Source organism: Mustela putorius, unplaced genomic scaffold (assembly GCF_011764305.1).
Source record: "Mustela putorius furo isolate JIRA1106 unplaced genomic scaffold, ASM1176430v1.1 tig00003845_pilon_pilon_pilon, whole genome shotgun sequence".
NCBI classification, from domain to species: Eukaryota; Metazoa; Chordata; class Mammalia; order Carnivora; family Mustelidae; genus Mustela; species Mustela putorius.
This window is the reverse complement of record NW_025421998.1, coordinates 20,790,975-20,818,019: the sequence shown is the minus strand read 5'-3', so window position 1 is coordinate 20,818,019 and position 27,045 is coordinate 20,790,975. Positions and strand designations below refer to the sequence as shown.

The window sequence follows — 27,045 nt, the reverse complement described above, 5'->3', positions numbered from 1 at the left end:
CAGACATGTGGTTGTTTGTTTGTTTTACAGACTGAAGGTTTGTGGTAACCCTGTGTCAAGGGAAGTTCTATTGGCATTTGCTCATTTGGTGTCTCTATGTTACATTTTGGTAACTCTTGCAATATTTAAAACTTAATTATTATTAATATGTTTGTTGTAGTAATCTGTGATCAGTAATAATGATTGAATGAAAGCTCAGATGCTGCTTAGCATATTTTAGCAATAAAATTTTTTTAGCAATAAAATACTTTTTAATTAAGGTAAGTACATTGTTTTCTAGACACAATGCTATTGTGCACTTAATATACTACAGCATAGTGTAAATCTAACTTTTACAGGCACTTGGAAACCAAAAAATTCGTGTGACTCGCATTTTCCCTGTATTTGCTGTATTGGGGTGGTCTGGAGCTGAATTTGCAATGTCTGAGGTATGCCTGTGCAGTCTAACCACGGTCTTCATGCAGTACATTATACTCCCATAACTTATTTATCTTATAACTGAAAGTTTGTGCCTTTTGATCACCTTCACCCATTACATCCACTCCCTACCCCCTACCTCTAGCAACTATCAATCTGTTCTCTATATCTATGAGTTTGTTTTTTTTTCAGCGTCAACCCACGTTATTGTGAATGGTAGGATTTTCTTCCTTTTTATGGTTGAAAACATACTATTGTACATATATATCACATTTTCTTTATCCACTCATCCATGGATGGACACTTAAGTTGTTTCCATGTCTTGGCTACTGTAAATAATGCTGCCATGAACATGAGAATATGAACATACATCTTTTCAAGATAATGACTTCATTTCCTTCATATATATTCTCAGGAGTGGAATTACTGAATCATATGGTAGTTCTATTTTTAATTTTTTGAAGAATATCCATATTGTTTTTCAATGTGGCTGTGCCAATTTATATTTCCACCAACAGTGCATGAGGGTTCCCTTTTCTCCACATCCTCACCAATACTTGTTATTTTTTGTCTTTTTGATAACAGCTATTCAAACAGGTGTGAAGTACTATCTCATCGTAGTTTTCATTAGCATTTCTCTGATGATTAGTAATTCTGTGCACCTTTTCATATCCATTGACCATTTCCATGTATTCCTTGGAAAAGATCTACTTACATCTTCTGCCTATTTTTGATCAGATTTTTTGTTTGTTTTTGCCATTGGGTGCTACGTGTATTTTATTCATTTTGGATATTAACTCCCTATTGGATATGTGATTTACAATTATTTCCCTGCATTTCATAGATTCTTTCCATTTTCTTAATGGTTTTCTTTGCTATCAAGAAAATTTTTAGTTTAATGTGGTCTGACCTGTTGATTTTTGCTTTTGTTGCCTTTGATTGGTATTATATCCCACCCAAAATCACTGTAGGTCAAGATGCTTACCATCTATGTTTTCTTCTAGGAGCTTTATGGTTTCAGGTTTTATGTTTGAGTTTTGATTCATATTTTGAGTAAACCTTTCTGAATGGCATAAGATAGTGGCCCAGTTTCATTCTTTTGCACGTGGCTGTCCAGTTTCCAAATACCATTTACTGAAGAAACTGTCCTTTCCTCATTGTACAATATTGGCTCTTTTGTCAAAAATGAATTGACATTCTTGACATTTATTTCTAAATTCTCAATTCTGTTCTTTGTAGATCTATGTCTCTGTTTTCATGCTAATACCATACTGTTTTGATTACTATACCTTTGTGAGGTAGTTTGAAACCAGGAAGTGTAATGCTTATGGTTTTGTTCTTCCTTCTCATGACTGAGATTGCTCAGATTGCTTCTCCTGCTCAGATTGCTTTTTGGGTCTTTTGTGGTTCCATAAAAATTTTAGGATTGTTTGTTCTGTGAAATTCAAAATGCTTTTGGAATTTCAACTGGGATTGCATTAAGTCTGTAGATTGCTTTGAGTAGCAACTAAATGAGCATTTAAATATTAATTATTTCAATCCATGAACATAGAATATCTTTGTATTTGTGTCTTTTAAAAGATTTTATTTATTTATTTGAGAGACAGAGACAGATAGTGAGAGAGAGAGCACAAGCAGAGAGGAGAGGGAGAAACAGGCTCCCCACTGAGCAGGGAGCCCCATGTGGGGCTTGATCCAAGGGCCCTTGATATCATGACCTGAGCTGAAGGTTAGTGCTTAATCGACTGAGTCAGCCAGGTCCCCCTTTTGTGTCTTCTACAATTTTTTTCATCACTGTCTTATTGATTTCAATGTATAGGGTCTTTTACCTCCTTAGTTAAATTTGTTCCTAGGTATTTTGTTCTTTTGATATAATTGTCAATGGGACTGTTTTCTTAACTTCTTTTTCTGATAGTTCATTTTTAATGTATAAATATTTGATTTTTTTCTATATTGATTTTATATCCTGCATTGTTACTGAATTTGATTACCAGTTCTTACAGTTTATTGGTGAAGGCTTTAAAGTTTTTTATATATACCATGTCACCTGTAAATAGAGACAATTTCACTTCTTCCTTTCTGATTTAGAGACTTTTATTTCTTTTTAATGCTTAATTGCTCCCACTAGGACTTCTAGTACTATGGTTCATGAAGGTGGGGTGGGCATCCTTGTCTGGTTACTGATATTAGAGGAAAAGTTTCAGCTCTCACCATTAAGTATGATATCAACTGTGGGCTTTACAAATGTGACCTTTATTATGTTGTGGTATACTCCACATATACCAAATTTGTTGAGAGTTTTTATCATAAAGCCTGCTGAATTTTGCCAAATGCTTTTTTTGTATCTATTGAGAAGGTCATGATTTCATCCTTAATTTTGTTTGTGGTTTATCACACTGATTGATTTGCACATGTGGAATCAATCTTACATCCTTGGAATAAGTCTCACATAATCATGATGTTTGATCCTTTTAATGTATTGTTGAATTCAGTTTGCTAATATTATGTTGAGGATTTAGTTTTGGTAGGCTGTATGTTTCTAGGAATTTACCCATTTCTTCTGGGTTGTCTAATTTATTGGTATATAATTGTTCACAGTTCTCTTACAATCCATTGTATTTCTGTGGTATCAGGTCTAACTTCTCTTTCATTTCTGATTTTGAGTCTTATTTATGTATTATTATTTATTTATATTTGTGAACCTAGCTAAAGATTTGCCTATCTTTTTTTTTTTTAATTTTTTATTTTTTATAAACATATATTTTTATCCCCAGGGGTACAGGTCTGTGAATCACCAAGTTTACACACTTCACAGCACTCACCAAATCACATACCCTCCCCAATGTCCATAATCCCACCCCCTTCTCCCAAACCCCCTCCCCCCGGCAACCCTCAGTTTGTTTTGTGAGATTAAGAGTCACTTATGGTTTGTCTCCCTCCCAATCCCATCTTGTTTCATTTATTCTTCTTCTACCCACTTAAGCCTCCATGTTGCATCACCACTTCCTCATATCAGGGAGATCATATGATAGTTGTCTTTCTCTGCTTGACTTATTTCGCTAAGCATGATACGCTCTAGTTCCATCCATGTTGTTGCAAATGGCAAGATTTCATTTCTTTTGATGGTTGCATAGTATTCCATTGTGTATATATACCACATCTTCTTGATCCATTCATCTGTTGATGGACATCTAGGTTCTTTCCATAGTTCGGCTATTGTGGACATTGCTGCTATAAACATTCGGGTGCATGTGCCCCTTTGGATCACTACATTTGTATCTTTAGGGTAAATACCCAATAGTGCAATAGCTGGGTCATAGGGCAGTTCTATTTTCAACATTTTGAGGAACCTCCATGCTGTTTTCCAGAGTGGCTGCACCAGCTTGCATTCCCACCAACAGTGTAGGAGGGTTCCCCTTTCTCCGCATCCTCGCCAGCATCTGTCATTTCCTGACTTGTTGATTTTAGCCATTCTGACTGGTGTGAGGTGATATCTCATTGTGGTTTTGATTTGTATTTCCCTGATGCCGAGTGATATGGAGCACTTTTTCATGTGTCTGTTCGCCATCTGGATGTCTTCTTTGCAGAAATGTCTGTTCATGTCCTCTGCCCATTTCTTGATTGGATTATTTGTTCTTTGGGTGTTGAGTTTGCTAAGTTCTTTATAGATTCTGGACACTAGTCCTTTATCTGATATGTCGTTTGCAAATATCTTCTCCCATTCTGTCAGTTGTCTTTTGATTTTGTTAACTGTTTCCTTTGCTGTGCAAAAGCTTTTGATCTTGATGATATCCCAGTAGTTCATTTTTTCCCTTGCTTCCCTTGCCTTTCGCGTTGTTCCTAGGAAGATGTTGCTGCGGCAGAGGTCGAAGAGGTTGCTGCCCGTGTTCTCCTCAAGGATTTTGATGGATTCCTTTCGTACATTGAGGTCCTTCATCCATTTTGAGTCTATTTTTGTGTGTGGTGTAAGGAAATGGTTCAATTTCATTTTTCTGCATGTGGCTGTCCAATTTTCCCAGCACCATTTATTGAAAAGGCTGTCTTTTTTCCATTGGACATTCTTTCCTGCTTTGTCGAAGATTAGTTGACCATAGATTTGAGGGTCTATTTCTGGGCTCTCTATTCTGTTCCATTGATCTATGTGTCTGTTTTTGTGCCAGTACCATGCTGTCTTGATGATGACAGCTTTGTAATAGAGCTTGAAGTCCGGAATTGTGATGCCACCAACGTTGGCTTTCTTTTTCAATATCCCTTTGGCTATTCGAGGTCTTTTCTGGTTCCATATAAATTTTAGCATTATTTGTTCCATTTCTTTGAAAAAGATGGATGGTACTTTGATAGGAATTGCATTAAATGTGTAGATTGCTTTAGGTAGCATAGACATTTTCATAATATTTATTCTTCCAATCAAGGAGCATGGAACATTTTTCCATTTCTTTGTGTCTTCCTCAATTTCTTTCATGAGTACTTTATAGTTTTCTGAGTATAGATTCTGTGTCTCTTTGGTTAGGTTTATTCCTAGGTATCTTATGGTTTTGGATGCAATTGTAAATGGGATTGACTCCTTAATTTCTCTTTCTTCTGTCTTGCTGTTGGTGTAGAGAAATGCAACTGATTTCTGTGCATTGATTTTATATCCTGACACTTTACTGAATTCCTGTATAAGTTCTAGCAGTTTTGGAGTGGAGTCTTTTGGGTTTTTGCCTATCTTTTTTATTCCAAAAATCCACTCTTATGAGGTACCTCGGTGGCTCAAGTCAGTTAATCTCAGTCAGTTAAAGGTCTGCCTTTGGCTCAGGTCATGACCCCAGGACCCTGCATTGGGCTCCCTGCTCAGCAGGGAGTCTGCTTATCCCTCTTCCCTCTCCCCTCGGTCATGCTCGCAAATAAATAAAATCTTAAAAAAAAAAAAAACCCTCACTCTTTCATTAATAGACCTTTCTACTTTTTAATATCTATTTCATTTATTTCTGCTCTGATTGTTATTTCCTTCATTCTGCTAACTTTGGGCTTAGTTTTTCTTTTTTATCTACTTCTTTGAAGTATAAGTTAGGTTGTTTATTTGAGATCTTATTTTTTTTTTTAACTAACACAACTGTTTTTTTTTTTAAAAGATTTTATTCATTTATTTGACAGACAGAGAACACAAGTAGACAGAGGCAGGCAGATAGAGAGGAAGGGAAGCAGGCCCCCTGCTGAGCAGAGAGCCCGATGCAGGACTCGATCCCAGAACTCTGAGATCATGACCCGAGCCGAAGGCAGCGGCCCAACCCACTGAGCCACCCAGGCGCCCCTGTTTTTTTTTTTTTTTTTTAAGTATTTTATTTATTTATTTGACAGAGATCACAGGTAGGCAGAGAGGCAGGTAAGGGTAGGGGGAAGCAGGCTCCCTGCTGAGCAGAGAGCCTGATGCGGGGCTCGATCCCAGGACCCTGAGATCATGACCTGAGCCGAAGGCAGAGGCTTAACCCACTGAGCCACCCAGGCGCTCCTCTTGTTTCTTAATGTAGGCATTTGTTGTTTGAAACTTCTTTTTACTGCATCCCATACATTTTGGTGTGCTCTACTTCCATTTTCATTTGTCTCAAATTATTTTTTTGATTTTTCCTTTGATTTTCTCCATGCATTGATTGTCTAATCTCCACATTTATGAAATTTAAAATTTTCTCCTTGTAGTTGATTTCTAATGTCATACCATTCTGATAGTTTTTAAAAAGTTGCTTGATAAGATTTCAGTCATCTTAAAATTTTTTTTTTAAATATTTTATTTGTTTATTTGACAGCTAGAGAGAGAGCACAAGTAAGCAGAGTGGCAAGGAGATGGGGAGAGAGAGAAGCAGGCTCTCTGCTGAGAGCCTCATGCGGGGCTCGATCCCAGGACCCTGGAATCATGACCCGAGCCAAAGGCAGCTGCTTAACCAACTGAGCCACCTGGGCGCCCCGTCATCTTAAAAATTTAAAGACCTGTTTTGTGTCTTAGCATATTATCTATTCTGAAGAACATTTCATGTGTGCTCGATAAGAATATGTATTCTTTGCATGGGATAGAATGTCCTGTAAATATCTGTTAAGTCCTTCTAGTCTAATGTGACCTTTAAGTTCAATGTTTTCTTACTGATATTCTGTCTGGATGCTCTATCCATTATCGAAAGTGGATTACTGAAGTCTATTATTATTGCATTGTTGTCTATTTCTTCCTTTAGATCTGTTACTTTTTGCTTTATATATTTGGGTCCTCCTATGTTGGGCATAGTGTTGTATCCATTTGTTGGATTGACTCCTTTACCATTATATAGTGACCTTCTTGACTCTTATTATGCTTTTTCCCTAAAGTGTATTTTGTCTGATACAAGCTTAATTAACGCTGCTTTCTTCTGGCTTCCAACTGTCTGGAATATTTTTTCCATCCTTTCACTTTCAGCCTCTATGTGGTCTTAAAGCAAAGCTGAGTCTCTCATAGGCAGCATGTATTTGGGTCTTATTTCTTTTTATTCATTCAGCCACTCGATGCCATTTGATTGGAGCATTTGTCCATTTACATTTAAGGTGACTATTGATAGGTATGAACTAACTATTGCTGTTTGTTAATTGGTTTTTGGCTGTTTTTAATTCATTTGTTGTTTTGCTTGCTCTTTTCCTTTGTCATTTGATAATTTTCTGTAGCGGTATGCTTAGATTCCTTTCTCTTTATCTTTTGTATATGTACTATAGGTTTTTACTTTGTTGGCACTGTAGGCTTATATAAAATACCTTATATTTGTAACAGTCTATTTGAAGCTGATAACTCAAGTTTGGATGGGTACTATAAAGCTCCACATTTTTACCCACATTTTATGTTTTTGATGTTATAATTTATATCTTTTTATCTTGTGTATCCATTAACAAATTATTGTAATTAGAGTTATTTTTACTACTTTTGTCTTTTAATCTTCACACTAAATTTATAAATAATTTAGCTTCCATCATTACAACATTGAAGTATTCTGAATTTAACCATATACCTACATTTGCCAGGGAGGTTTATACTTTCAAATGTTTTTCTGTTACTAGTTAGTGCCCTACTGTTTCAGCTTTCAAAGTTCCCTATAACACTTCTTGTAAGGCCTGCCTAGCAGTGCTGAGTTCCTTCAGCCTTTTCTTTTCTTTTTAAAAAGTAGGCTCCATACCTAACATGGCATTTGAACTCATGACCCTGGTATCAAGAGTTACTTGCTCTACTGACTGAGCCAGGTAGGTGCCCTGAACTCCTTCAGCTTTTGCTTGTCTGGAAAACTCCTTTTGTCTGCTACTAAAACCAAATGTCAATTCTAACATGCTATAACAACCATCCCTCACAGTTATAGACATTTTGAAATCAAAATCTTATATATATAGACAGCACAGTCCTTACCACCTGTATACCTCACTAGTCTATTAGATAAGACAGACGAATGTCAATGTCCCTTAGAGTTATCATTAATAGTATTAGGCAGATAATCTTTAATAAACCTCAACTAAAATTATTCCCTTAGTGATCTTAAAATATATAAAGGAAGTTTTAAAGGCTATTTTTAGAACATAAAGCAGATAAAGGTTGTGATTCAGATACTGGGCATGGAAGAAAGAAAGTACTACAAATAATTAACAGCAATTCATCTCTCTGTGGAAAAAAGTGCTCTATGATGACACACTGTAAAGTGATTTATAGCATATTGACTCTAATTCTTCTAATGAAAAAGCAATTGTCCAAGTTCTCCCTGGAGAACACTCAGCAGCCACAATCCATGCACATGGAAAGTCATGAGTTAGAAAACGAGAACCAAATGAACTCACAGCTGGGAAAGGCCAACAATAATTAATTTAACACCAACCATTTGTAGAGAACATGTATACATTTCAAAATTTCCCCTGAGAGGAATGAGGTCATTGAAGGGCAGAGGGGACATACTTGAACATGTTCAAAGAATGTTTAATAAGATAATATGCTTCAAAGGTTTTACGTAAAAAAAAAAAAAAAAAAAAAACAACTCATCTTGGACTAGGTAGTTAGGATAAATAGTTTGTAATACCACCACTTGAATTTCAGTACTGTAACAAGTATTTCTGAAAAACATATCCGAAGTGAGTTCTCATTGAACTTGAACAATATATTCCTCAACAGCAGCAGAGAGAAAACAGTGTCATTAAAAGGGGTTTTATTCTGACTCACTGGCTAAGAAAATGGGAACAGTTTGAGATCTTCCATGTTGTTTCATTTTAATGAGCAGCGAGAATTTTTCATGTCCTTATTAAAGTGGTTAATGTATTTCTCTAGTCTCATTATCACCGCCAGAGTATACTCTGTTGTTTCATAACCAAGACAACTCCTTTTCGTTTCCGAGGAGATCAGAAAGTCAAATCTGATTGCTCACACGTGGTTGTTAATAAAACTCCCACGGGGCTGCTTAAGGTGCCCATGGGGATTGTACAATTATTTATATTTTCTTATGGTTTTCTATAATTACTGTGATTGTATTTTCACAAAGTAAATGTATCTCCACCAATTAAAGCAGTGGTGGGTTAAGAATATTCATCAGACTCATGTGAAAGGATATTGTTCTTAGGGTTTTGATCAAAGCACACAAATTAAACTGCTGTTATCATGCATTCAACCCGAGTGTTAAATTAAAATGCTCAGCAACTTTGGAGTTTATTTGAGCAGATGTTAACTATTTATGAAAATAAACATGATACAGGACTTGCATTCATGATATGACTCTTTGTTGCATTAAAAGTGCTGGGGGAAAAACCTGCTATACAAATCTTGGGGGATATGGCTTATGATATATGACTGATTTGTGTTACTGTTAATTCAGGTCAATTTAAATTTTCAGAAGCATATAAATCTAACAAATCTCATTTTGGTTTACATCTTTGCATCTTCTTACTTCAGCTCACCCCTTTGTCTTTGAAGGCTCGAGGACCAAGAACGAATGTCCATAAAAACAAGCATCTGAGGCTATCAAATAAAAATCACACAATATAGCCTTTTACACTCTCCCATATAGAAATTTCATTCTATCTAGTTCAACAGTGCTTGCAGCAAAAGTGACCGGCCATACTTCCATTCCATTAGCTGTCATTTTGACGCTAGACTGTTAGCCTGCTGTGTGTGCGATGTGATGTCCATGCATCATTCCCATCAAAGGTAATTTTCTGTGCAATGGTGTGTAAAATTTGCCTCTAATTATGATAAGGCCACTGATGGGTCATTTATGGTATGTTCTCTGGAGACCACTGCAGTGAATAGCTTTCGGTGAGATTTGTCGGCAGAAATTAAATTGGTCTGACCATGACTCCATAGAAAGTAAAACTCTCTGAGAAAATTATTCCTCAATCACGTTTAAAGCCCTAGAGGAACTCAGAGAGGGACAGTATGTACACTGCTGAAGGCTGTGCATTTTGGAATGATGCAGACCTGAGGTTTAATCTAGAGTCACCGGGCCTAGAAGTCCTATGTGGTCTGGCCTCTACACAACTCTTGGCTTCTGTTCCTGATATCCACTCCCTCCCTTCCTGGGCTTCCTGGTCCTAGAATATGCCATGGAGTTATATACTGCAAATTTTCCTGCGGTTAGAATGGTCTTCTTTCAGATCTTCATGTGGCTGGAATTTCTTTTTACTGCTACGTTCTCATCAGTGGAATTTATCACATCCATCAACTGAATTCCCTGGACATAGCCTCCTCCTTCTTCCTACCCAACGTATCCACCTCCTGATGCCAGTTAATCACTGAACATCATTCTGCGGATGTTCTTAAAGTCCTAATCATGGTCTTCAATTATTTATTTACTATTTATTATATTTATTTACTGTTTAATGTATAGTTACGTTTGCATTTGATGATAAATCTAAGATGGAAAATATGTTGACTAGGATAGTCCATACCCTTGAAACCCCAACAACATTAACTGTATGGGTGAGTGGTCCAGTATTGCCCGATATGATGGGTTTGAAAGGAGATCCTCATCAATAAATAAGGGATGAAAAAATTCCTGGGCTTTATGCAAGATAGCATGAAAATAGAACTAGTTATGACAAATTTTATTAAAATAGTCATAAGAGTGATCTCACATTTCACCATGGTCATGGTGGGCCTCCAGGATGGGACAATGTGTTAGTCACTTTAGTTACTAACACTTTTGGAAGAGGGTTTTTATATATAACAGTGGGAAATAAAAATTTGAGATTAATAACTATGGTGAAATTTATACTTATTTAAATCTATCAGTATTTTGCTTTCAGTCCTCCTTCCCAAGATACTTTACTTGCAGACATAATGACTTTTGAAATGGTTTGTATTCAGTAAGTATTTGTCAGCAAATGACTAAGTGCTGGGTGGATTAGAAGATCATTCTTATGTTCCAATCCTCAATGCAAATTATAACAATAATAGAGATGAAATTCTTACCAAAGTGTCCAGTCATGGCCACAGTATGGCTGAACATTTCCAAGGTAGAATCCCAGAGATTGAGTAACCTCCACAAGATTGGTAAAGTCAAGGCTAATGCTGTTGAAAAGGACAGATGTCATGATAATCTCATCAATGGCCCACACGTCTTCTCCCTGGGAAGAATGATATGGTTGCCACCATCTGAACTGAATTCCAAACTGTCTTGCATCATCTGGTAACTCTACAGAGATTATTCTGAAGAAAAAAAAAAAAGTAAAAGTTCTGATTACGTTGATATCTTAAAACATGAACATTCATAGCAGAGTATTTTTTACCTTGTGGCACAGCATTTAAAAAAAATAGTTCTCCCTTTATTATCCACATTCTTCTGAGATTCCCAATTTCTTGTCTGACTCAAACAAAGTCCTCTAAACACATCCAAAAATGTGAGTGCTTTCACTCATCTGCTTTCAGAAAAGCTAACTCAATAAAACCTAGTTGTCAAAGTAGCACGATTTGTCTTCGTCCGAAAAAGGATCACGGGCATCTTGGTCCATATATTACAGTCTGAGGCTGGTTGGAACTGTGGCACTTCCTAACTCCTGTGAGTCTAGCCCAGTGTATGAGGGGACTTGCTGTGTCACGGTGGCTATGACAACAAACCTGGATGTGACAAATGGGGAAGAAAATTAAGAATAATATCTAATTTCCAGGAGCAATTACTGTACACAGCAGCAGGAACCATACATTAATTGCCACTGCAACGACATCTGCTTGAGAGCTCCATAAATCACAGGACCATGCTGCTCACATCCATACACAAGGTGAGATATGAAGCAAATGGCAAATGGAACATTTGTCTCCATCAGTGTACAATTAAGCACCAGGAGAGGTGTTCGCAGTAAACACACGCTTAAGGGACCAAGTCTTTTTCTCAGTGAGCAAAGGAAAGCTCCCTAAGACAGGTGACTAGTTGGATAACTTAGAAACAAATTATTTATAAACTTCAATGTCTATGGTGGGATTTAATTAGAAATTAGATTGATTTTCACATTTGTATTATATTTACTCATAGTTATTGCATAAAAAATGTCAAATCACATCTTGGAAACATAATTTTTAAATACTCAGTTACTGAAAAATAATATCTATTTTCTCTTTAAATAATTTTTATATGGAAATGTGGGTTAGAATAACATGATTTTCATCACTATTAAGTACACAAACTACCAGTAAAAAACTGGTAGAAGTTTTTTGCAATGTGAGAAAATATACTTTTTAAATAATTGAAAGTCAATATTCAAATACAGAAATAGAAATTTTAAAACACTGCTTAAATTAAAAAGACATAGCCATAACATTTATGGTTTTTAAATACCTTTAAATACTTATGGTTTTAAATACTTTAAGTCTGTTCATTTTTTTACCAATGTGAATTTATTAGAGGAGTAAAGTTTAGTTAAGTTGAATATTTTAATAATTTTCACTTTAATTCCTAGGTATTTACTAAATAATCAAGTAAGTATGTTTATTTATATTAACACATATCAAATATGTAAAGAAATAAAATAACTGAACTATATTTAAACTGGATGAATAATGAAAACATACATTAATAATTTAATTTGACCATCACATTACTAGAAAATTATAATCTTCCCTCATATTAATAATTTTAGAAGCAGTTACTATTCTCTCTGATGAAAATAAATATAATTTTTAAATAACAACTGAAAAGTTGAATTTCTCAGGCAACTTCAAAGGTTATTTTCCTTCATTTCCTTTATTTTAGCACATACATATGTGTGTGTGTGATATCAGATATTGAAATGACCAGTAAGTTCCTTGGCAGAGACATTAAGACTATGGGGTCTGTAATCAGACTCTTAGATTAAAATCCCCACTCTCACTGACTTATTAACTAATAGTTAATAAATTTTATTAGCTAGTAGTTCATATTAACTAGTAGTTAATAAGTTTGCAGCTGCAAGGAAGGTACTCAACTTCTGTGTCTGTGAAGTTGGGATAATAGCCCTATAGCAAAAGTCAGAGACATTTTCTGGTTTTTCATATTATATCTTAGTACCTAGAACAGTATCTGGGACACAACAAAAACTCATCAAATTCTTGCTGCGTAAATGAAGTACATATTGTTCATAAACCCGAAGAGAAATCCGAATACTGAGGCACAGAAAGATCAAATGTTCTCCCAATTGCTAAGCGGTTTTTACGTGCCAGTGCCCAGAGCTGGATCTAGGAGGGATGGCTATAGAGCCCGTGATCTTGACATTCACTTCATATCTGAGGTAGGGTGGGAATCTCTGCTTTCACGGCTCTGTGCAAACTGCAGCTGCTGGTCAGGATGGCCGTGGAACCATCTGATCCGAATATTCCTAACCTGGGTCACCTTTCTGTTATCGATCTTGCTTTTGGGGAAGATACTAACCTCAGACATGTCTTGCCATCACAGACAATAATCAAAGCAAAACTAAAATAAAAATAGGCTTTATAATAATTTTAGAATAAGAAACAAGCCCTACGCCTGGGTGGCTCAGTGGGTTAACGCCTCTGCCTTTGGCTCGGGTCATGATCTCAGGGTCCTGGGACTGAGCCTTGCATCAGGCTCTCTGCTCAGCAGGAAGACTGCTTCTTCCTCCTGTCTCTCTCTGCCTGCCTCTCTGCCTACTTGTGATCTCTATCTGTCAAATAAATAAATAAATAAAATCTAAAAAAAAAAAAAAGAAGAAGCCCTATAATTAAGAAAAATCTAGAATAATTTTAGTTTTGGCAGTGATACCAAGTTTTACATTAGAAATACCAGTTAGTTCTTGACATTCTAGTCAGTCTGAATTACAAGATCAGCTTAGATAAATGTACAGGCTTTACATTTTATGAACTGCAAGCAGATAGAGTCCTCCTGTTTACTGAGTGACTCAGAGGCAAATAAATTGTTTGAAATCAGTGAGGAGTAATAGTGGTTATCTAACTAGCATCTCTAATTTATGGATCATACTTCATTTTCTAACAGCCAAGGCTGAAAGGGACAATATGGGATTGACGTCAATTACAGGCAGCAATTTATACTGAAGAAAATACAGCAAATGGCTAAAGGCATCAAGATATATTTAAGTCTCCTATGAAGAACTTACATGGTTTGTATTATTTATCATATAAAATAATTTAGAATTTAGAATATATCAAATTCTACTTCTGCCATGTCGCCTTTTATTAATATTTGTAAGAAAGAGGGAGATGGAGGAAGAGTCTCGTGGACAGAGGTACATGCGTAGAAAATAAAAGTGTTCCTGATACCTCCCACCATGTTCTCTTTTTTAAAAAAATCTCCACTTGATCTTAATCTTTCAAGCTATGCACATACCTAGTGCTGAAAAGCCAGGTTGATTCTGCGTAGAAGAAAAATGTTGCTGTCAAATGGCAGGCAAGATTAAATGCACCTTTGCAATAGCACATTAAATGTGTAATTATTTTTCATATCAACAAAGATTAATTAAATTTCATGATAAAGATTGATTATTGAATTTTGGAGCTGTCCATCCTGGTTAGAAAAAATTGGGTTTTAGGCCAAGTTAACTTAGACAACAATATTTTCTTCATGCTTTCATCATTATTATGATTTTCATTTAATTTTATTTTAATATTTATTATGGAGAGTCTATGAAATGTTTCTTTGGTATTCATATGTGTCTATGGAATGAGAAAATTAAGCTTCATCTTTCATTTACCTTTATAGGGAAAATATTCAGCACATCTGCTGTGATTTTAAAATTTTATAAAGTAAATAATTGTAATTCATAACATTTGTTAACTATTATCTCTGTTACATGTTACTTTATTTTCTAGGAAAAGAAAAGTTGTCATTTACTTGTAAACACCTAAATGTAGGGACTGCTGTCGGCAACATTTTTAGGTATATAAAATCTAACATCGGTGCCCCTATCTTTTTGCATTGGTGTCAGTGCAAACCTCAGAGTCCAAAGCCCTCACTCAGTTTTACCTTCCCTCGTGATCAAAATGTACTTCCGGAAAGGCAAATGGTGTCAGTTCTTTACTAACTGGGAATATGCCCCAGTGTTACCTCTTCTAAAGATACTTTATTTTCTCATGCTTCTCTTCTGCAACTTTAAAAAAAGAATTTCAGTGAGCAGGCCAATATGGAGGGCATGTATTGCATGGAGCACTGGGTGTGGTGCATAAACAATGAATTCTGGAACACTGAAAAAAATATATAAAATAAAATAAAATAGTGTTCTAGAAGAAAACAGAACTTTTGGACATTTCTGAAATTGTACCACTAATGGGGATTACTACTCTGCTCACTTCAAAGGATGGCTCTGCTTCAAATAAGACTTAAATCTCACAATTGCACCTATAGATTATGAAATGGATAAGCTAAAAAAAAACCAAAAGTGGCCTGAAGAAAGGACCTTAAGTAAATCCTCACATTCCATTTTTGCCAGGAACTCGATACCGGCTAGAAAAACTTACCTATGATAATTACATATTCATATTACATGCAAATTTTAAATATATACTGGCTATCAGGTTTTATGAATTACTGTCTCATGAAATTTATTATAACATATTATAATATATTGATAACAAATACTTGTTAACAGCATTTATAATTTAGTACTATATAAAAATCACACCCAATAGGCTGCAGTAGGGTTGAAAAGGATTATAGTGTTAAGTGTTTTTCTCTTTCCTGGACATCAAAATATTTCCCTTAGATATACATTTCAAGATACTAGAATAAATTTCTTCAACTTATCAGAAATCAGTAGGACAAATAAAATAGAAGAATGTGACTTGCTAGCTTTTTATTGCAATACGCATCAATCTTCATCCTCATCATCCCTCAGTGGGAAAATATCTTGAATATTACACCAGTTGAATGATGATTTCCCCAGAGAGGAGATAATCACTCTAACCATTTTTCCAAAAGCTTTCCAACGTACCTGGGCTCATGATAGTTGAGATAGGAATAGTGCTCCAAGAGTTTCCAAGTTATCCCATTATCATACGAATAATGCAATAAAACTCCTTCACCAGGCTGGTCAGGGGCTCTGCATGTGCTCAGAACGGACTTGCTCCCCAACCTCAGTGTGAACTGGAGAAACCTAGACATGAATTGTCTGTAATTAGTGTGTGCAGAAACATTTTTAATCATAATGCTCATTTTGGCTTTTAAAGAATTCCAAACAAACTACTCAAAAGCTGCATGCTCCCACTCATCTCCCTTTTATAAAATGTAAGTAATTTCACTGTGAGATGTATGAATATGTATAGAAGATGAGGTCAATGCATGTTTATAGGCAGATATACCCATACAAATGCAAGTGTATGTTTATACATACTTGCACACTATGTACTTGTGTACGTACACTTCAAATGCCAATCATTCCTTTACTGCATTATTTATTAGGCACTGGGGGAAGGGAAGATGTAGAGTCAATCTAATCATCCTCTGCAAGCTGTCAATAAATAAAGCTACATAAATAATTAACTAACCCTTGGCTTAAGAACACAGTTTTGATGTTAACAGTTCCTATGTTTAAAAACCTCATCAGTCATCAGTAGACTTTTTAATTTATTAAAAACTAGGGCAAATTAACCCTGTATAAACTGTGAACTCCCTCTCCATTAAAAATTGGAAGATGTACATGTCAGCCAAAAAAGGAAAAAAAAATGGAAAATAAATTCAATCATTAGCATCCGGTTTCAATATGTGTTCCAGCCTGTCTTAACTCACCTGGATTGTGAGCTGTCAAGGAACGATGTAATCAGCTGACGCCTCCCATCTTTGTTGAAAACCAGGGCCTTCCCACTGGCCAAGACACCACAACCAAAGCTGACTTCAGCACCACGGATAGAGTAAAAGTTATGGTAAGAGGAGAGCCTGGAACTGCCAAAGCTTTCAGAAATAAACATTGGGAATGTCTGGGAAGCCATCTCACAAGCTGGGCCAGAAAATCCAGGGTCACACCTGAAAGAGATACCATAAAATAAAATTGTAAGCTGTTGGTCCTTCCAGAGATCCTTGAATCTAATTCAGGGAGGAGGAGGTCCAGGGGCCAGGATTTGACTAAATGGTAAGTGAGGCTCATTAGTCTTTGGAAAACAATGAATCTGAAGACTTGATAAGGGTGACTGATGGCAAATATTCCAGAAAAATATAGTCTTTGCACAACCCTGATATAAAAAGCTGTTGATTAAAACAATAATTCAGCACTCAACCTTAGCCAAGGCCAGTGATTTATCTGTATCTACATTTGTGCACTTGCTAGTTTAAAATCTTTGTAAAAATTATATTATTATGTATATAACTTTATACACAATGATGTTAATTAAATTTGTAAAAGAAACATCAATAAAATACTTCCAGAGATATCTAGAATAAATTTCCTCTAAGAACAAATATAAAAATATGTATTATGTTTGTGATAGAAATTATTGGAAATACTTGGGAAAGATTGGAAAATAAATCTATTTTTATTTCAAACTTAGATTGACACTATAAAGGGAATGTAAACACCTTGACCCAGATAGGTGCTCTTAGCAGAACTGTGCTGCTCACAGTGGAATCCCAAATTAGTAGTGCTTCAGGAAGAACAAAAACAAAACACAACAAACCCCATACAGCAACTTGCCTCCTACTGTATTTATATTAGAAAATTCACCACAGATAAGTCCATAGTTGAACATCACAAACTTCTTATATTTTAAGGCATTTACTCATCGGGAATTAGTATTAGATTTTTTTTTTTTTTTTTTACTGCACTACTACCAAAAAAGTATTTTTTGTAGCAACATGGATGGGACTGGAAGAGATTATGCTGAGAGTGAAATAAGTCAAGCAGAAAGAGTCAATGATCATATGGTTTCACTTAATTGTGGAGCTTAACAAATAACATGGAGGACAAGGGGTGTTAGAGAGGAGAAGGGAGTTGGGGGAAATTGGAAGGGGAAGTGAACCATCAGAGACTATGGAATCTGAAAAACAATCTGAGGGGTTTGAAGGGCAGGGGGTGGGAGGTTGGGGGAACCAGGTGGTGGGTGTTAGAGAGGGCACAGATTGCATGGAGCACTGGGTGTGGTGCAAAAACAATGAATACTGTTATGCTGAAAATAAATAAATAAATAAATAAATAATTTTTAAAAAAGTAATATTATGGTATAACTCTGAACCTTTTTTTTTTAAATTTTAAAGATTTAATTTGTTTATTTGACAGACAGAGATCACAAGTAGGCAGAAGGCAGGCAGAGAGAGAGAAGGGGAAGCAGGTTCCCTGCTGAGCAGAGAGCCTGATGTGGGGCTGGATCCCAGGATCCTGGGTCATAACCTGAGCTGAAGGCAGAAGCTTTACCACACTGAGCCACCCAGGCACTCCTTTCTCTGAACCACTTTTTTTAGTTCTAGTGCTGACACTGGATCTATGGTGGCCTCACAGAGGGTCCACAGAGTGGATGAACAAATGCCAAATTGTATGTATCTTGGATATTATGGATATTATGGGGAGAAGGGCTATAGTAACTATCATATTATCATGGAAGTTGGACCCTAAAATGCCAGAAACTACTGCAGCATGAAGTCTGGAGGTTGATGGGCATTAGGGATGGGAGCGGGGAAGAAAACCCATATTTATGGAGCTTGTAAATTAAGCCTCAAACAGTTTACTTCTTTCACACGTTATCTCACCGACTTAGAAGGTAAATAGCCAAGCAGTTTCCAAAAAGGGTAAAAACTTAGCTAAGGAGGACACATTTTGACATTTGAAAACTGAATGTGGTTTTCCATGGCCACACACTGGAATCAGGGTCCCCCAACAAGGCATGTATTTCAGGGAGAATGCATTTCTGTGTCTTTTAAATATATCTTCTTAGAACCAGTGATTGGGACACATTCGTGATGATTTAGAGATGACTCATGTCGGAGTCCGTTCCCATGTAATGGTTTTGAAAGTGTACTTATAATTGAAAGTTATATAATTGGGATAAAATGCTGATCAAGATTTCATTCATACACTTAAAATACACTTGCAGCCTTTGTTCTGCAGCAGAACAGTAAGGTAACACAGTCGGGAGATTCCAGGAATGGCCCAAGGCTCTCCTGAGTCCAGAAATATCCCCTGTTCCTTCAGCTACCCAACCTTAAATGTAGTATTATGGTCGGCTTGTGTGTCAGGAGAAAAGGCCCCAGGGTTGAGCTATGTGGAAGACACCCAGGCAGGAAAGTTTCTAATGCTTTTTGCCCTTCTCACTAGTACCTCTAACAGGGGTGGGCTTATCAGGATAAAGAATGGTCAGTTTAGACACCCAGGCCTGGGGATTATACACAGGCAAGAAAGTGTTAAGCAGCAGGAGAGGCAGAATCCTGGCAGCCAATAACAGCAGTGATGAGAGGAGCAAAGGGGGAAGAGAAACAAAGTTTCAAGGCTCCAAATTCAAGGATCCGTTTAAAAGAAATAGTACTGAGTATAAATGTCTTTTCTATGGCATCTTGCTCATACGTGACAAGTCACATATTGCTGGAAAAGGATGTAGTAGCCAAACATTTAGCACAGCCACTAATGAACAAAACCGATGAATATTACATAAAACATTGTCAGAAACAGGGAAGAAAACTCAAGTTCCAACTGGTGAAAATATTCTGCAAAACCTCAGTAGGAGGAAAAGGCAATGATTGTTCAAGATAATGTACAGTGTCAAAAAGAACAATGCCCAAAGGCATAGAACTGCCATTCAGACTTCCGTTTGCCTCCAGTATTAGCGACACAGATGCTTGCCTTAATAAGCCCACCAAATGCTAACAGGGAGACTGTACACAAAAGAACGAAGGATGAAGTATAACTATTCTAATTACAGATGGGTCTTTTAGAAATAGCACTTTCTATTTTCATTAATAAAAGCATCTGTCATTTTAGATAATTTGTTTTCAAAACTTTTTAGGACAACTTCGGGAATTACACAGATGTCTGGTGTTCTTGTGTTAATTTTATTTGAGAAATGCACTAAATGAGGGGATGGCCTGGTTAGGGATGACAGATGAAGAGAACAACTTGAAGAAAGCACAAGCTAAGGCAGCAGAGACCCAATGAGTAAGTGTTTTGGGGAGGGAACTGGCAGTTTTATTGAAAGACGGAGAGATGCATGTTCAGTTTTGAAATATGAATAGGAACTTTTCAATTCCTTAATACTTTCTCAAACATTTCTATTGTGCAGAGGTTTTTTGTTAATTAAATTCATTGTAATATAGTTAAAAAGTGAACACGACACTCTAATGTCAGTGCTGACAAGTGTCTTGCCTCATATAATTTCCAAATGATCAAGTAGAAATATCTTTTATGAGTTCTCCATTAATTAATTATTACTGTCTTTGTTTGGAGGACAAGAAGACAGACTAGATGAAGAGTGGTTGAAAACTTGTCTATATAACAAAGATTGTGGTTTCAGGAATTTCCAGGATATTTTATAATTAAATATTAATGAGGGAATGACATAGTACATATGGATATCCATTCTCATTATAAACATAACAGAATGCTTCAGTGGTAACTAAATGTTAACTATTTATATATGATTTCAGACTTCATATTCAACATCATTATTATGTAAAATAATTCATATATCATTTTGAAGACAAATGATTTTTGAAAGTAAGCAAGACTGCAAAATTATATTTAAAGATGACTTTTCTTACCAAATCTGCTAAATTTGGCTCATTCTAGTATCCTTTAGCCTTGGTCAGTGCTGATTTGCATAATTCATTTACGAAGCATGGTAGGAATTAAAATATGCTTCAAGAACACTAGAACAAGTTTATGGAAAAGCAGTATATTGAAGAAAGTAACCAAAGACAGAAAAGGCAGTCATCAAACTATGAAGAATTCAAATTTGTTCACAAATTTACATGAGGCATGCTAAATTTTTCACAATTTAGCTTCATAGAAAAGTTATTTATTCATCAACTTCCACCTACAAAAGACACTTAATATTCTACTATGCTTAAATTCCCTTTGGAACATCCTAGTTTGGTCTTGAAAAGACCTCAAAAGCCTAAAAAGGAAATCAAAACAAGTTAAAATGACTTGTGGCCACAATAGCTAAAGTATATATTAAAATAAAAATAAGTATAATTATTATTTTAAAAAAATGCTTACTTGCAACCATGTCGAGTACACTGTCCTCGGCCAGAACAGAATTTGAGACACGATGGACCAATATAAACTGCAGGCAGAGCAAAAGACAGCATGTGAAAAATAAGGGCAAAAACCAATTGGAAAAACCAAGAACAACACAAGCATGTCAATCAATTTTGTGCAGTGATACCCATAAAATTGAGCTCATTATATGCATGTTGTACGCAGGAAAACAGGGAGACATATAGAGTGCTGTGTGACAAGGTATGTGCTTAGCTACAAATCTGCTGGAAATGTTTTAAATTAATTCTTTCAAGATTTTAATGTTCCATAACAAAAATAGGTAGGAACATGCGATTTGGGTTCCTTAATGGAGTCTCTTCAGCTAAAATGATTTCAGGCAGAATACTATGCTTCTGACTTAAACTTTCTTTAAAGTTTCATTTTTTTTTTAAAGATTTTATTTATTTCATAGAGAGAGAGATCACAAGTAGGCAGAGAGGCAGGCAGAGAGAGAGGAGGAAGCAGGCTCCCTGCCGAGCAGGGAGCACGATGTGGGGCTCAGGTCCTTGGGATCATGACCTGAGCCAAAGGCAGAGGCTTTAACCCACTGAGCCACTCAGGCACTCCATAAAGTTTCATATTTTTTAGGTAGAAATAAAGAATTTGCAAAGGATCAGTTTGATATATCACAAAATGGAGATGTTATAATTAAATTTAAAAATCACAACTTCCATTCTTATCTGGGGAAAATCTCTAACACATTGCAGGTGATTGATACATATCTTTCTAAAAATAAATCCAACCTTCCTGAAATGGGAAGTTAAAAATCTGTTGTTGTGCATCAAGTTGTCTCTGAAATGCAGGTTTTTTTTCTAAACGATGGGACTGACTGATAATGATATTAAAAACCTCAATTCTAACCTTTGGAATGCCAAGAAAAGGGTTCCCAGTGGTTGAATGGTAGGTTCTGAGATAAATAGACTCAAATACATTTAAAGATAGTAAGCCTCTTGATAACCAACCAGTACAATGAGTAACACACTGAAAAGTACAAAAATGGAACTAAACCAAGACGCAATGGTTGTTAAGACTCACATATTCAATTTCAGGCACAAACAAATTTGCATTCCATGATCATTTTTTCTGTCTTGGGATGATGTGATCATGTCAAAATAGTCCAATAATTTAATTTAAAAATAATTTTCCCTGTGAATAATGCTCCTACAAACACTTGTTCTCTGGAGCCAATTAATTAAAGTGTGACACAAAGCAGGCAGGAACAACTCTTGCTGAAGGAAGCTGATTGTTGAGGAGGAGATCAGATAGCAGGCGGGGTGGTTAAAGTTATGGGTTTCAGGTGTCAAATAACCCTAGATTCAAATTCCTTCTTCACCTGGAAAACTCTGGATAAGTGATTTATCCAGTCTAAGCCTCAGTGTTCCTATTCTTTAAAATGGGATATTTTCCTCTTTTCCTTGGAGGAAAGGGCAAAAGAAATGTTCATGCTTAGCTTGCTGTCTGGTACCACATGGTTATGATCACCATAACACTGGGATCAAGAATTCTTCCTGCTCCATCTGCCTCGTTGGCCCCTATTGGACAGCACCAGTACTGAGACATCAGGAAAGGGCTTCCTTCTTTTTTAGCCTGGTAAAGTTTATGGATTATTTTCCCAGCACACTTGATTTTATGGCTGCAGTAGGATTTATTCTAAGTCCTGTAAATGGTCCATTCCATTTTGTGGGATCACTCTGGAGGGCTGCCCTAGAATGCACCCATGTCATAGTTCAAAAAGCTTCCATTGTAAAAAAGAAATTTCAACAATAAAACAAGATTTTCCAAGTCAATGAAAATATTGCAGTTAAGAATCTTGTCATCCCTCACCACTGATGATGGGGTCATTGGGATTCACGGCATGAGTAAGTCTATAGGCCCTTTTTCCTAAGAGTATGGAAAGGACAAATTTGTTTTTATCACTATTAATCAAGTCGAAAAAATTAAAAAGTGATAACAAACATACTTTGCCCCAGGATTTTCCATTTTGCTAAGAACTTCAGGGTGATTCCAAAAATACTTCCTGTACACACTAGCAGGAAAAACATTCCTAACAGACGTAGGATATTGACCTGTTTTTTTCTCTCAGTTTATTTTCCTTGACATGACTTAGAATTCCATAGAGAAGTGGGAGAGATTTCAGAAGTGTTCTTTGGCAAGCTGGCACACATTTCTCTTGGGAAGGACTAAGTGTGTGTCCTTTCTTTGTCTCGTGAAGAAGCCAGAGAGCGGGTCTTTTTGTAATGTAGGATGATAACAGAATTGAGGAGATTCTGCCCCATGTTTTGCATTTGACCTTCACTGCTAACCATTCTCATTCCCTATATTCTTACCTTTTCTCATTCGATTCACAACATGATGGTGGGATACATTCTGACTTGGAATCATGTAATAGCTTTCCTCAGGAAATTTAGATAATTCTTTTCATAGGCTTGTATGTGCTTCATAGCACTCTTAATTTCCTCATTTGCTTTATTATAGGTTTTTTGATTTCTTTTATTATTATCAAAGTAACATAAGTTCATCACAGGACTTCTGAAAAGTACGTCAGCAGGGGGAAAAGTCACCCATATCCTACTACCCAGAGGCACACATACTTATTCCCCATAGCTAATTAACAGGTGTTGTAACTCAAATGCTATGCAACATACTCTACCAATGGAGGAAGTCCATTTTACCAAATTAATTTTTATTTATTTTTTAAAAGATTTTATTTATTTATTTGACAGAGAGAGAGATCACAAGTAGTAGAGAGGCAGGCAGAGACAGAGAGAGAGAGAAGCAAGCTCCAGGCCGAGCAGAGAGCCTGATGCGGGGCTCGATCCCAAGACGCTGAGACCATGACCTGAGCTGAAGGCAAAGGCTTAACCCACTGAGCCACTCAGGCAACCCAAATTAATTTTTAGATGGTTTTGCAAATGCACTATGTTAAATGAACTATGTTAACTTACGTGGTCTCTGAAGTCTGGGGCTCTTAATGGTCTTCTCTGAATACAGACTGCTTAAAGAGTTTACGTTGGGTTATCAGTAAATTATCTTGCCTGAAATTATTCCTGAGTTTCAAGAATGTATTTCATTAAAAGTGTATCAATTTTTTTTTATTATTTAAGAATAGCATATATACTGGGTTGCCTGGGTAGATTGCTCAGTTAGTTGGGTGTCCGATTCTTGGTTTCAGCTGGGATCATGATCTTGGGGTGGTGGGATTGAGCCCCCCATCAGGCTCCAGACTCAGCCTGGAGTGTGCTTGTCCCCCTCTCTCCTGCTTTGCTCCATCTCCCCCTTCCCTGCTCATGCTCTCTCTCCCTCTCCAATAAATAAATAAAGTCTTTTGTAAAAATAGCAGAAACATTATAAAAACATGGAAGTTAGCATGAAACAATGATGTATCCAACTTTATAAAATCGAACAAAGTCAGTGGCTATGCTAAATTTGCTGAAGTATTGACATTCTGTTGCTCTTCCTCCCTTTCTACTTCCGCGTAGTGTAACTGCTCAGTCAAATTGATACACTCTGAGAATAGGAAATCTATGAATCTGCCTATAATTAGAATGATTAAAAAACCAGAGTGGGTTATTAATAACAAATATAAGATATTTATGGCCATGCCCCCCAGTACCTTAAAATATCTTCTCTCCTGTACAATCCTTCCAGGTGATACTGGCTTTAAAGTCACGTAAAAACCATCAACAACTCACTTAAAAACTGAAGATAACATAGGATATTTTATGCATATCTGCATTTTCCTCTTACACTGTTTTCTGAGAAGGAAGTTTAACTTTTGTTTCGGAAGTTTCATTATAGAGATGATATTCCCTTATGCGTGGTGTCTGCCTCTAAACGACAAGCCTTCCAGATGTTGCAGTAGTTACTAAGAGAAGAATGGATCTTATTTCAATACATGCAGTATGGGAAGTGTTTATGTTAATTTTGTGTAAAACATTCAAAGAAAATGTTAGGATATCCCATCATCAGCTGTGAATTTGCGTTTCAGGGCTTTACGCATTTCTACATTATGTGTGTTGAAACATTCTGGCATCTAATATTGCTGACGTTGCTGCCTTTTTTTTTTTTTTCTGATTGTGCATCCCTGGGCTTCTAACGGAATGCAAAGGAGAAAGGGAAGAAAGGGCGTTTAATGAATCGCAAGACCATGACTTAGAAATGTGATTAAGTCTGTGCCAGTGAACAAAAGCACAGGAAGACTCTGCATCAATGGCATGTGATTATGACAGGCGTAAACTAACCATTATCAATTGCCCACATGTTTCCAAGGATGGGTCCCGTTTGTCTCCAGCGAATTCTGGTGTCCCTGGTTAGCGCTGCGTTAGGAAGGGGAATCGTTATGCGGTTCCACCTGCAAGAAATTTAGCACAAGACAGCTTCACAGCTACATTCTCATCTTTTGAACCTCTTCTACGTGCCTTTGATGTTCTAGTTTCTGAATGCTTGGGGCAGCACTAAAGTTTGGCAATAATCTCTTCAACTGCACCTGTGGAGCTTCTAAAAACACCCGTATTGCACTGGACAGACATAGAGCTGCTAAAAACACCCGTATCGCACTGGAGTAATGCGTTTGTTCTTAATAGCAAGTGATATTTTCTTTGTTTTTAGACATTCTTTTTAGGAATTTTTACATCAATACTCAGACCTTACATATTATTCTATGATATGCATTTGGGCCGACATGGGGCTTTCTGCTTTTTGCTCTCCCCTGGTCCTGTGCACATTTCAAGAGAGGCTAAGAAAGAAAATCATTCTCAACTTAATTTTGCCAGTTAATCCAGTGCTTATTCTGTAAGGTGGAAGGTGTTTTGCACAGTCATCTTTAATTCTCTAAACAGCCCTCAAAGGGGGTGTACCATTGTCCTTAATTTAGAAGGGGAAAGTGAGAGAGTAAATATCATTACTCAAGTAGATGGCAAAACCAGGTTTGAACCTGGCTTCACTTTCTTCTACCTCTCTATGCTACATCTTTCCCTAAGTATCTTGGCAAGAAGCTTTTTTGGCAATAAACATGCAATCATGATACAGAATTTAAATTTATATATCCAAAATATAAAAGCCAAGTACGTAAAGAATGAGTGACCCTGCAAGCTGTGATCTTGCATCAGATTTACTGAAGTTATTGTACCCCCTGCGCTTTTTTTCCTAAGTGAGATCCTTCCTACATCACCTGAAAATGAGAAGGCAGCTTCCTTACCTATTATGAAAAAGTAGAATCTCAGGTTTACTCCTGGATTTTGAGTCACAACATGGATTCAAGTCTCCCGGTTCAGGGAGAACGTACTCACCCGCTATAGTTTTCGGAGGAGTAGATCGTACTATGCGGGAGGTGGGGTCCAGCACAGATCTCGGGCAAACACTCAGTGTGGAGGAGGGACCAGGAGCGCCCATGGTTGGTGGAAAACTCCAAGCTGATGCTGGTAACACCAAGACAAGCACAACAAAAAAGTACAAAGATGGGAAAACGAAGAGACTCACCCTTCACTAAGTATCTTAAACATTTGTAGAACTAGGGTCACAAATTTTAGGATGCTGTTTCCAAAATGATCACTTCCCCTCCCCTGCAGTCTGACCAGCCTTCAAAGGGCAAACAGTTAAATTACCGTGAGGGAAACAGACTATCTTTTAAAGCCAACAAATGAGAACTGGATTGGCGTGCTTCAATCTGATAGATGGCAAGGCAATTACCATGTCTCACACCGCCACCTCATCCCGTGAATGTGAGATCACAAAATTCTTCGAAAGGACGAGCAACACTTGTGCGAAGTGAAACTGAGAAGTCATAGCTCTTGAAGTGCTAATTTATTTCGGTGCCTATTATTAGGGGGTCACTAACCCGCATGAGGTCAACTTTTTTCAGTTTTATTTGTTTTTCTTCTCTCGGCAATCTGTCAGCATGAATGGCTGCCACAGCGCATGCAAACACTTCTGATACTTAAGACCAAGCTCGTAGAATGAACTCATTTCTACTTAAAATTATCCAGTCATACTCTA

The 27,045-nt window shown here is 36.7% G+C and overlaps 1 protein-coding gene across 3 annotated transcripts in view; it reads right to left on the bottom strand.

The window, feature by feature from the left end:
• Window positions 1-27,045, bottom strand: part of RELN (reelin) — a 495,439-nt gene that overhangs the window by 143,387 nt on the left and 325,007 nt on the right. For all 3 annotated transcript variants that reach the window (XM_004739578.3, XM_004739579.3, XM_045089693.1), the window contains exons 15-20: window positions 26,340-26,468; window positions 25,293-25,402; window positions 21,010-21,076; window positions 16,602-16,835; window positions 15,808-15,969; window positions 10,847-11,083 (exon numbers count right to left, since the gene is read on the bottom strand). In XM_004739578.3, coding sequence (XP_004739635.2) covers window positions 10,847-11,083; window positions 15,808-15,969; window positions 16,602-16,835; window positions 21,010-21,076; window positions 25,293-25,402; window positions 26,340-26,468 — 939 coding nt within the window. The remainder of the gene's footprint in view (window positions 1-10,846; window positions 11,084-15,807; window positions 15,970-16,601; window positions 16,836-21,009; window positions 21,077-25,292; window positions 25,403-26,339; window positions 26,469-27,045) is intronic.